The sequence below is a fragment of the Epinephelus moara genome, chromosome 22, assembly GCF_006386435.1.
Source record: "Epinephelus moara isolate mb chromosome 22, YSFRI_EMoa_1.0, whole genome shotgun sequence".
In the NCBI taxonomy this organism is placed as follows: Eukaryota; Metazoa; Chordata; class Actinopteri; order Perciformes; family Serranidae; genus Epinephelus; species Epinephelus moara.
In genome coordinates, this window is record NC_065527.1 from 2,134,586 (window position 1) to 2,146,769 (window position 12,184).

General features: G+C 44.5%; 1 protein-coding gene across 1 annotated transcript in view; it reads right to left on the bottom strand.

Moving 5' to 3' along the window:
* Window positions 1-12,184, bottom strand: part of trim71 (tripartite motif containing 71, E3 ubiquitin protein ligase) — a 41,581-nt gene that overhangs the window by 10,346 nt on the left and 19,051 nt on the right. The window contains exons 2-3 of the mRNA XM_050035435.1: window positions 8,243-8,410; window positions 1,785-1,919 (exon numbers count right to left, since the gene is read on the bottom strand). Coding sequence (XP_049891392.1) covers window positions 1,785-1,919; window positions 8,243-8,410 — 303 coding nt within the window. The remainder of the gene's footprint in view (window positions 1-1,784; window positions 1,920-8,242; window positions 8,411-12,184) is intronic.

Consider the following 12,184-nt stretch of genomic DNA (forward strand, 5'->3'; position numbering starts at 1 on the left):
TCCATCTGTGTCACCGCTGATGAGGAAATACAGCGAGTGCTGGACGGAGCAGTGAGTGACAACAACCCCGCCCACATTTAAGAGGACTGTCTGAACAGACCCAGGGTCTAGGTACCATGTCTGAAGGGTCACTGCTGGTTCCTATACGAGGAGGTTACAACCTCACAGTCCGGCTCAGCTCCTGTGCTACACTTTCATAACATATACGAGACACACCCAAACTCACAGAGAGCTTTAAAGTCAAATGTTTAACCTGTGAGTCACATTGTAGTGCTCCTGCTGTCATGTCACAGCCATGAATCTGTCTGGTTCAGTGCCGCAGTGCTGAGTCACCTCCCAGATTCAGTTTCTGTGTTCCTGTCAGCACAGGTGGTCATCACACCGGCTCACAGTACAGGTAGCACAAGCTGCATTGTTTCCAATACCTCGTATGATTCAACTTGTAAGCTATCTGCACCTGAGGCGAGGACGGCAGAGGAGCAGAGCAGCATACTGATGCAACACGCCACCAGAGCAGCACTTTAACTAGGCTGAAATGACCAAGATGTCATCTTTAAATTACTCTGTTTGATCAACAGTCCAAATGACTAAATGACTAATCCATTGTTGGAGATTAATTTTCTGACCAACTGTTTTAGCCCTATTCAACAGGGATAAACCCTTCCACCACACAAAGAAACAGTACACACCAATAACAAAAGGAAAAACAGAGCAGCGGAGAGTCAGCCTCCTACCTGCTCTACAAGCTCCAAAGGACGATCAGACACAGCACCTTCCTTCTCTACATGCCCCCAGGTACTCCTTGAAATTCTTAACTACATTTCTTTAAAAACAGGAAGCTTACTCACACACCAAAACTGAACCGTCTACCAGCTCATCACATCGTTACCAAGCGGCAATATCCAGCTGAATAATGAATCCAACATGAAGTACCAAAAACTGCCGTTCCTCTAATGTCGACTTGAAGCTGGCTCCAAAAAAGATAAAGCATGGGGAGAAAATGGAGAAACATACATGAGGGTAAACAAAACATTGTCACGAGGGCTGCCCCCTGAACGTTTGTCGACTAGAAAGGTCATTAGTCTGCAAGATTCTATTGGTCGCTTAGCCGCAGAAAAAAAAACACGTGTCTTGTCAGAATAAATCCAATCCTATATGACTGGAGCATGTGTGACTTTAATGTGAAAGGACAGACACAGGAAGTGTCCACGCTCAGCAGTCAGACAGGAGTCAGGTTAATCTCCAGGGCTGGTACCTGCAGTTATTCCACAGGCTAGTTAATAAGTGTGGGATCATTTTGAGAAGGTGAAGGACGAACCCAAGGTGATATGTAAACTCATCTTCAGATTCATGGAAGGTTATCTGTGGAAGGTTCCTGTAAGAATTTCGGGACACACAACAAGATTCCACAACTTTTCCCACAACTTTAAATCATTTCTACTACTTCAGTGACATTTCCAGGCCTGGAAAATTTGATTGTGACATTCCATGACTTTTCCAATTTTTCCATGAACGTGGTAAACCTGTATATCAGAAATAACCACTGTAACATTTTCCTTGGCATCACTGCTGCATTCTCGATTTACGAACCTGTTTTCCCGTCTGTCAGTGACGTCGAATTTGACACGGTCAAAAAATCCAAACACACACAAAAAAGCGTACTCGTCTGCTGCGAGTTCATGGCCTATTTTTTCTCAGGATTTCCTGTGTTTAAAAACCTGCATACACACACTACTTTTGGTGGAGAAGAGGTAAATGAAGGGTTAATGCGGGCAGCAGCTCACCTTCCACAGTAGTTCACACTCTCTCTCCTCCAGCGCTTTCTTGTGTCTGAGCACGAGGGCCTTCACTTCAGTCTGCACCACCTTGGCTTTGATCTCCACCTGCTCCGCCATGGCCTGGACCTTCTCCATGCTCAGCTGGGGAAACAAAACAAAGTCACGTGATCTTTATGATGCACCATAACATCCTGTCAGCATATTGGCAATCAGCTGAAGCACAGAATTTTACTTTAATAATAATAATAACGGACCAAACAGTGAGACAGAGACAAAGACGCTACGGTTATCGCTCACAGCGCAGTGTGACAAAGGACATGAGTGTCTAAAAACACATCACTTCCTGTTGGGTTTTATGACTCACATGGGATACAGATGAGCCCCAGTTGCAGGATGCAGAGGAGCAGGAAACATTAAAAGAGAGGACACTGTGTGTGACATCTTCCTGGCAAAAATCTGTTTGGTTTTTTTGTCCGGAATTGTCGCGTGTCTAAAAATAAATACGACCTCGCATTTTGCCAATCATGTTTGCACACCAAGTCTGAAACTTTTGTCTGTTATTAAAATTTTCAGATCAGGTTTTTCTGCGGTTTTTTTTTGCATCCGTCAGCCTTTAAAGACGTCTGACCAAGAATCAGTGAAGAAGATGAGGTGGTGGGACACAGCCGGGATGAGACAGAGCAAGACAGAACTTGCAGAGCTCACGTTGAACAGGTCAGATAGTTCATCATATTCAGGTGATGATGATGAAGAGGAGGATATGGACCGCACACAGAGTGTGGAGGACAGCTCCGCCCCTTCATGCAGCTGTGGTGCCAAATGAAACACAGGGAGGGAGTGATGAATTGTGAGTTTTCACAACGAATAGATCAATAAATTGGAATCAGTGAGCATGTTTTCTGCGCAGAATGATTTTTTTCCCGATGATGAATCTGAAAAAAAACGCCTCAGTTTGCAAAGGCCTTAACACCTGCTCAGTGTTTGTGATCTATGCCTGTCTCACGTTCGGCGGCTCCTTTAGAGGGGAAAAGGAAACATGGGTCAGGAATAGGAAGTCACTTCACACCACACGAAGTGAGGCAACTTCCTGTTGGGCTGAACCCCTACTCAGCCCTGTTATTCAAAGTCAGCATCATGAAAATGAAAAACACTACATTTGAAACAGTTTTCCCCTCACAGTGCGGCACTGAACCGTCTCAACATTATGATGATATTTTATTATTTAAATCTTTCTTTTAATTATCTTAATCCTTATTTAAATCTGGATGTTAGTCTAATTTTAGACTGTATTTTATTCAGGTGTAGTTCAGCATGATTTTTTATGTTAAAAGAAACTGTGATGACGTGATAATGTTTCCTTAAACCACAGTATTTAAAATAAAAGTGTAAATATTTTTATATAAAAATTGTTTAAACACCCAGACACACAGAGTAGCATAAGATGTAACTGTACTGAACATGAATCTGTTTCCCTGCTGCCTCTCACCACACTGATTATAACCAGGTTTCTGTGCAGTGACACGAGGACACACGGTTTCTTCATTACCTTAATCACAGGCACTGACACTGTAAGGCATAAACTTAAAGGCTGTAACTTTTACAACCCACAATTTGGGCTAAATGCACATTTCCTTCTTTGTCTCCGTCCCTTCCCCCACAGCGTTTTATCTGGCTTTTCCTCTGGCGTTTTCTCTGGGAGGTCACAGGGTGAGCCGGACCTCACAGGGACGCAGGGGAGGTGGGATAAGGCCGTCTTTGTGATATTGGCCGCAGGGATCAAAGGTCACCTAAACCTCTACAGGTCATGATCTGCAACCCCTGTCTTGAGACATATACCGCCCACCCCCCACTGCACCCCTGCAAGAACAAAGCCTGGCAGTAGGGCCTTTTTCTCTTTCGCCCCCGGAGAGGGAACAGCAGGGAGCGAATCCTGGAGGAATCAGGAGTGTTATCGTGTCATGGTGAGGAAGGAGGCAGGGTGAAATATAGAGTTGTCTCTGTGTAGTCCTGTAAAATGCTCATTTACCTTCTCTAGTGTCATTCTATTATCAGCTGTTTTAAGAGGGGTATCAAATCCATACACTACAGTGTGATGCAGTAGGGCCACCTAAAGCAGGATTTATACTTCTGCATCAAATCGATGCTTTACGTACGGCGTAGGCTCTGTGTCAATGCAAAGCCTACGCTGCAATCTCTCAGTGGAAACAAAGCTTTGATTTACTTTAATTTCACAGATAAGAAACAATAAATTGTGAAGACAATAAAGCCTCCACTAAAATAGCATTTTAAGTCTTGTGTGTGATTTATCCTGGCTTCATATGAGCAGAGGAAATCTCTGCTAGCTGCTAGGCTAATTTATACAATGTAAAATGCCATAGGCTTGTGCTAATAACGTTAGCATGTTGTATTTGTGGGGAAAATGTGTCCAGATAAAGACAAGTGTTTGTCTGTGAATGCTGCGAGTTATAGTGAAGCTGATTTGTGTACTCGTGTTTGAAACTGTCTCCATTAAGCCATGTTTAATGTGTGTTTAATGTGTGTTTTGAATCAGCTAAACTTTACAGCACTTCACAGAAGTTTTGGAGGTGTAACTGCAGAGTGACACAGACGCACCACCACACGTGTAAATGCTCACAGTGGCGTAGGCTTGGCAAAGAGCTGGCACACGTGTATAAATCCAGCTTGAAGCATGGCATGAAAACTCTGCAGAGTGATGCAAAATATTGTATATTCTTGGCACAAGACAGCCTATAAACATACTAATATATGAACATTTAAATCAAAGCCTCCTTGTTTTCTTGTTGACACATTGGTCCTCTGACTACAACACAGAGAACTGAATAACGCTGATTTGGCGTGCAGACTGAGAGCCACTGAGAAAGTCTGTTTTTCCCTGATCTTTGACTCAAAGTGGGGAGAGTTGATGCTACTGCACGACCGTGTTTTGGTGGTGATAGCCAGAGTAGCATGCATTCCAGCATTTCTATTCAAGTGAATTATTGATGAGTCACCCTCATGCATGAATCATACATCAGTAACAGCACACTTTAATGCATGAGCCATGATCCATGATGATAAAAGTACAGAGAAATAGAAATGTGTGGAGAAAATAGCACATTGTCCATTTCTTTAGAGTCACGCTCTCCCTCGGCCCCGTTTGCTCCACACCCTGGTGCTTTGCTTCTTGCTCTCATAATCTTCCTCTCAGTCTCTGTGGCTCCATCTTCTCTCTTCCCCTCCACATTCCCAGAGGAGCACAGCTTGGAGCACAAAGAGGGTCAAACGGACCAATCAAAGCGCAGAGGGAAGGAGCTCTGGCCAACCAGAAGGTCATACGCATGGGGTCGGAGGTCAGGGGAGATAATGGGTGAAATTTCCTACCTCTGGAGACAGGAGCATGTGTGTGTGTGTGTGTGTGTTTATATATTATCTGGCGTCAGCATTTACTGCCATGGTGACCTGGGACAAAACAGGCAAACACACACCAAACACCACGACGCAGTGCCAGATGGCAGGCGGTGTTTCTGTGCAGTGTGACTCAGCTGCACAGATGCAGGTGATTCTCATTAAACATTACTGGAGATGAGGATTTGACCGTCGTTGATGAAGAGTAGGAGTGTTATGTGGTGCCTGGTTTTACGCCTACACGGTGTGTTTGGCGTCTAACTGAGCACATCCGTGTTGTGATATCTTGGAACTCGAAGAACACCCAGAGTGACATAAGTACCATCCATTAAGGTACAGAGTGCGCCCCAGTCACACAGAGGTCAAGCTCTGCTGAGAGATAGCACATGCCAGCATCATGTTTCAGGAGTCTTTACCTTCACTGCCCCACCCTGCAGGCACACTACACAACACAAGTGTGTGTGACCGATCACTGTTTCTCTTTTAGCTGTGCTTTCAACACATAACTCACAGACCATCTGGAGCAAACACTCATGTGCACCTCAGTATAAATAACCTTAGTGATCACTGAACATCAGATCACATTTCAAATTTGTCCATAAACATACGTGTACTTTGCGTTTTGTGCTAATGTTAGCAACATGCTAACATGCTAAACATGGAGAGCACGTTAAACATTACTGCTAAACATCATGCAGTCCCTTCTTTATGCTGCCTTTGTATTTTTACACAGAACCAAAGGACAGCAGCGTCATTCTGCTCCAGTGTGTCATTTGAGACATGCCTGCATCACAGAAGCAAAAGGCATGACGGCTGTAACATGTAACACAGCAGTGTCAGCCCAATGCCCCCAGCAATGCCAATGAGACTTGTAGCCAATTGTTCCGAGTGGACACTCGCCCAATTGCAGCGAAAAATCCCCTGCAGCTTGAAATATTTTCCCCATAGACCAGTGGTTCCCAGTTGGTCCAGATTACTCCTCAGTCATTTGTTCAAGGTCCTCAGAGTTCAATAAATTCAGTGTCATACTTGCGTTTGGCCATGTCGTCAAGTTAGTTTGCTGTCTCTGTTTAGTAGCTGTCCGTTGGTCACTCAAAATACATGGACGGGAGAAAAATACGAAATGGCGATTGTTTGGTCTGTGACGTAACAGATCAACTTGAAAACAGTCCAATTCTAACAAGCTGAAAGGGGGCATATCTCCACCTATCGTAGAGGAGTTGCACATACTCGGGTCAATAAATGGATTCCCCTCCCGTGCTTGTATACTGGGACAAGGACAGTAGGCCAGTTAAATGTCCTCGTCCAGCTGGAACTGGAGCTCCACTTCACTGTGCAGGTAATCGCACTGAGCGTGTCTCCAAAACTTTGCCTGTCTTTCTTCGTGCAAGTAGAGAACAAAGACAGATGCATACGCCTTTTGTCTAAAGGTGCAGACACACCAAACCGACATCAAAGAACTAGCGGCAACGAAAGCCAACTGTTGCGTCATCTACGTCGCCTCATATCGCCCTGTGTCAGTTGCATTTGAACACACTACACGGACTACATCCGACGGCCAAGTAGCACGTACGTTCTGCACCTGCGTGAGAGAGAGTGGAGTGAGAGAGTGGTACATCCTGTCAGCCGAGGGGTTTCCTATCTGTGCAGCCGAGCACCGCAGCACCTCCACGGACTATTACATTATTATCTTCCCACTTTAACCTGGATAACAAACCAGGGCTCGGTGCTCCGGTTGGATCCAAACGCTCACCGACAGCCGACTTTGACCGACCGTTGGCTTGGTGTGTCAGGGCCTTTAGAGAAAATGATATGACTGGGCTGAGAATGATGATGGTGTTAAAGAGTAACGTGGCTCCTTTGAGAAGCCTGTGGTCAAAAAAGAGAGACATAGAATGGCGGAGGATGAGCTCAGAGCAGACGGGTGTTCAGATCTTGGTGATCAGAGCGCAGAAGAAATTAGCAGTGAAGGTACCAAAAGGGAGCAAATGTTCTGTGAAGGTTTCAGTTTGTCCACGATAAACACTGCAGCTGATTAAGACCCAAGTCAGTATGACTATAAATATATACACAAGCACGTGCACTGTGCATGTCTGAGTCAAGAACTGAGTACACTTTAATATCTGTTTATTCACCGAAAGAATTATCACGATAAATGTACCGTAATTTTATAACAAGGTAACGATATATATGACAGTCCTGCAGTAGAGTCAGACCTGTGAAATCTCTAATAGACACATTTCTACTGTCGCACAGTATCATGTGTTTTTCTCACATCATGCAGCTCTATGTGTGAGTGAGAGTAAAGGCGAGGGAGCATGTGAGTGGATGAGTGAGTGAGTGAGTGAGTGAGTGAGTGAGTGAGTGAACAGGGGGAGGGCAAAGTGATCCACTTCTTAAAAAGAGGAGGGGAGTTTTCCTTTCTCTGAAATCCTTTAAATACCTCATCTACCCTCCCCCATCCTCCTCTCCACTCCTCCTCCTCCCCTCTGACCTCCGACCCTGCCCCCGGCAGACCTCACCCCGTGCGACCCGCCCCCTCTCAGGAGCAGCTGGACACCTCTAACCTCAGGCTTCCCAGCAGCCCCGCGCTGGTCACTTCTCTCGGCCGCTCTGTGCCGAGGGACACTGGAAAAGCCACAGCTGCTCTCCTCAGCCTCTCCTCAGCCTCTCCTCAGCCTCTCCGGGAGATGGATGAGGACTTGTGTGGTTTGACCTTCATAAGGATTGTCTTATTGTCAGACCTTGAAGAATCATGACAAGAGCTCTCGGCTTTGTTTAGTTAAGACTCAAATCAGGTTGACCTATTTGCATCCTGTGGAGATACACCACCATCTCCTCTTGATTCAATTAGAAGAACCTCTGGTCATCTTCTCTTTAATAAATTATATTCCCATTTTTCACATTTCACAACACAAACACAAGTATTGTTTTATTTCATGTTTGCCTCAGTACTGCTGCCTTGCTTCGAGCTCCAAGAGGCCAAACAAGCAAACAAAAAAACCCTTGAGGATGTTTTCCTTTGTGAGAAAGTGTGTTTGTCAGTGTTCCTGTCTCACCTGCACAGCCTGACGTCCCTGCTGTGCGTCTGCCAGCAGCTGGATGGTGATGGCCCTGCAGTCCTGCACAGCGTCTTGTAGATAAACGAAGGTGTGGCCGATGTGACGGCCCACGCTGCACTCCCTACAGATAGGCACCGAGCAGGATTCACAGAAGAACAGAAACACCTGGAAAACAGACAGACAGACGGATCAGTTCTGTGTTCCACATGATACAAACTGAATCAGCACCTGCTCTCAGGGCCGTGGAACAAAAGAGAAAACGAGTATAGACCACAGATCCGACTGGACTCATTAAAGCTTTACTTTAAACTTTGAGATGTGAGATGTGTCTACAACTGACCGATCATTTTTTACTCTCATTATCTCTCAGACTGACACTGGAGAAACTCAAAAGTTTTGAGTCACACTTAAATGTCTTTGTTAAATGACATACTTTGTTTTAACACTTTGTTTAGTTCCATATAAACATGTTTGAAGTCTTCATTTTAACAGCGTGCATGGGACGAGTCAGTTTAGTGTTTAAGGGAGAGTTCATCCTAAATTCAAAAACACATATTTTTCTTCTTGACTGTAGAGCTATTTATCAGTCTAGATAGATTTAGTGTGAGCTGCTGATGCTGAGTCGTCGGAGATATCAGCTGTAGAGACGTCTGACTTCTCTCCAATATAATGGAACGAGATGGCACTTGGCTTGTGGTGGTCTAAGTGCCAAAAAATACATTTGAAAAACTCAGCACAGTGTTGTGAGCAGTTTTATGTAGGAACTATTTTCTTTCGACCAAAATCATCACCACACAGAAGTAAGCGTGCAAGGTAACCTAAAGTACAAACACATTTCAGGCAATTTGCTTTAATCCTTAAAATGTACAGACTTGTTCCTAAATCTCAAATTAAAGCCTTATCTTTTTAAATAAGGGGATTAACTGTGCGGGCGTTAAAGTGTCATTTAGGATCCTTCATGCTGCAGGCCTGTGTACTGTCTCTAACTGAAAGGAGTCAACGCAAACAAACACACTGAAGGGACGTTTCTAGAAGCTGTTTGTTTAGCAGCTTGAGACACATTTAATAAAGGTGGTGACCTTAAGACACAGTAACACCTGTGTGAAACACTTCAGTTACTGCACTTGTTCAGCCTTTATTACCTCCGCCAAGGAGGTTATGTTTCGCCGGCGTTGGTCTGTTTGTCTGTTTGTTTGTCTGCAAAATAACTCAAAAAGTTCTGAACGGATTCTGATAAAATTTTCAGGAGAGGTTGATAATGGGACGAGGAACAGATGATAAAATTTTGGTGGTGATCGGTTGAAGCGAAGTGGATAAAATAATAAAATGGCGGGAAATCCGAGCTGCTTGGCGGAGGTCTGCGCTCTCCGAGTGCTTTTCTAGTTTCCTTATGATAAGCCTTTTTTTAAATCACTGATCTACCCAGAGTAGATTCACTGAGCCTGAGAGCATTTGTTACAATGACCTGCTTTATAATCACCTAATTACGTATAATTTCACCTTGACGTTGTCCTTGGTGCCCGCTGAGTCTTGCTAACAAGCACTTTGAAGTTAGTACTAAGGGTGAGTCCTACTCATCCTCAAAAAACAGCAATGTCTTTTCCCAGATATCATGACCCAGTTACTGGAGATAATCCACAGACCTCGTTGTGAGCAGTTTCATGTAGGAACTATTTTCTTTCTACTGAACTACACCCTCTAACCGTATCACCGCCTAGAGGGGAGCATGCATCTACTGCTAGCTCACCTAGCACCACCGAGTTAGCTACCAACACAGCTCAGCTGAGGAGGACGCCATAAAAGTTTACATCATGTGCTGTCACGAGCACGAGCCTGTAGTAGATGAGTAGAGGAGATGCACGACACACCGCACTGACCCACAGACGGACATCAATGGCCCAACGTTGCCCTTTGGCTGACTGTCAGCTTCATGTGTCAGGACCTTATATTAACAGGTACAACTGCGGAACAGGGGGGCAGAGCTGTCTCGCCTTTAAGCTGGCAGCTGAGGGAGGAACAGTGCTGAATCCCCTGCTGTGTAAAAGGGGACAAAAGGCAAAATGGGACCATGGACGGGACAGATGTGACGTTTTAACATGTGTGAGACCCATCCTCAGGAGATTTAACAAGCTGCAAATAGCAGTTAGCAGCTAGCTTAAAGAAGAACTGTGAAAATGTTCACAAATTGGGCGGACTGAGGTCTGGAAGCTCTGTAAGCAGGATTTAAACATCTGCATCAAATCAACACCATACCCTATGCAACAGCCTGACGTGCACGTCCCCAGAAATGTAACTACACATCTGTCTCTGTAAGCTGAAACCATTTCCCTCAGTGGAAACAAAGCTTTGATTTACTTTAATTTCACAGATAAGAAACAATAAATTGTGAAGACANNNNTGTTTAATGTGTGTTTAATGTGTGTTTAATGAGTGTTTAATGAGTGTTTTGAATCAACTAAACTTTACAGCACTTCACAGAAACCCCACCGCCGACTAGTGTTTTGGAGGTGTAACTGCAGAGTGATATACATACACACCATGACACGTGTAAATGCTCACAACGGCGTAGGCCACGTGTGTAGGCTAAGCATAAATCCAAGTATGAATCCGCCTTTACCCTCTGAGCAGAGGTTAAGATCAGCCGTCATATAACAGGGACATTAAATAATCATTATTTACATGTTGTTTCATTGTTTTTGTTTAGAAAGCGCTGCCGACGTAAATATAACATGTCACACTCGAGGTTGGTGCTCTTGTGTTACATGTCACGCCTCTGTTGCTTCTGAGATGCCAGCACGCTGTCTAACCTCACACACAGGGACGCCATTAAGTTAGCGTTGTTTGATTCAGTGTATAAACACAAAAGTGGCGTGAAGAGGAGACGGCGTTGTGGCGTCGCGGCCTTACAGAGCGCTCTGTGTGTAAAGAGGACTTTGGATGGAGGACGACTCAGCTCTATGAAAGCTAAAGAGTTTTACTGTAGCGAGTCATGAAAGCCTGAGTGAAAGCTAAAGAGTTTTACTGTAGCGAGTCATGAAAGCCTGAGTGAAATGAGACTGGCAGGATGAATACATTAATCAAAGTGTCACCCCCCCCCTACACACACACACACACACACACACACACACACACACACACACACACACAGCTAATTAATGAGAAAAGACCATGAATGATAAACAAGTCATCCATATGCATGTGTACCCAGGGAGGCTCATACAGGCCTCGACACCCCAGAGAGTTTCTCTCCTCCAAAACACAGAGGCAGAAGCAGCTGAGGGACAAAAGGCCCCCAAACTAAATCAATACTCATTCTCAATTACCTTTAAACATCTGTGGAGGACGACCATAAAGAGAGGTCACGCTTTTAACTCATTACTGTAACTACTTCACAACAGAGTCGTTTGTTGAGATTTCTGCTTAAACATTTTAAATTTTAGAAGCTAAATGTACAGTTTTCATCATAAAGATGAATTATTAACCTTCTGTCCTGACTTTTCGTAGAGTTCATAGACACTATTGTTTCAGCAGAGATGATAAATGAAGTAAAATCAGCACTGATGGACAAAAAACAGTCCCTCAGGATAAGGAGGAGGAAAGTCATTTAACCTCTGCTGCTAAAAGTGAAGCTTTGCTTTAAACCTGCTGTCTGTTGCTGATTGTTTGTAATGGAAGGCTAATTAAATATGCACTAGCCATCATATCCCAGAGAGACACCAGATTAATGGCCTCCAATAGCAGGAGACCTGAGTGGAGGGGGAGGGGCCTGAAATCAATCCATCAATAATGGCTGTTCCCCCGGGGAGCGGCATAATCAAATGAGACACACACACCTCCCCCTTTATCTGACTTCCTCCTCCTCTCCTCCTCCTCCTTAAGCTCCTCTACGATCCCTTTCTTCTTGTCCTCTTCTCGCTGTTGCTCTTTCTGCTGAGCCCT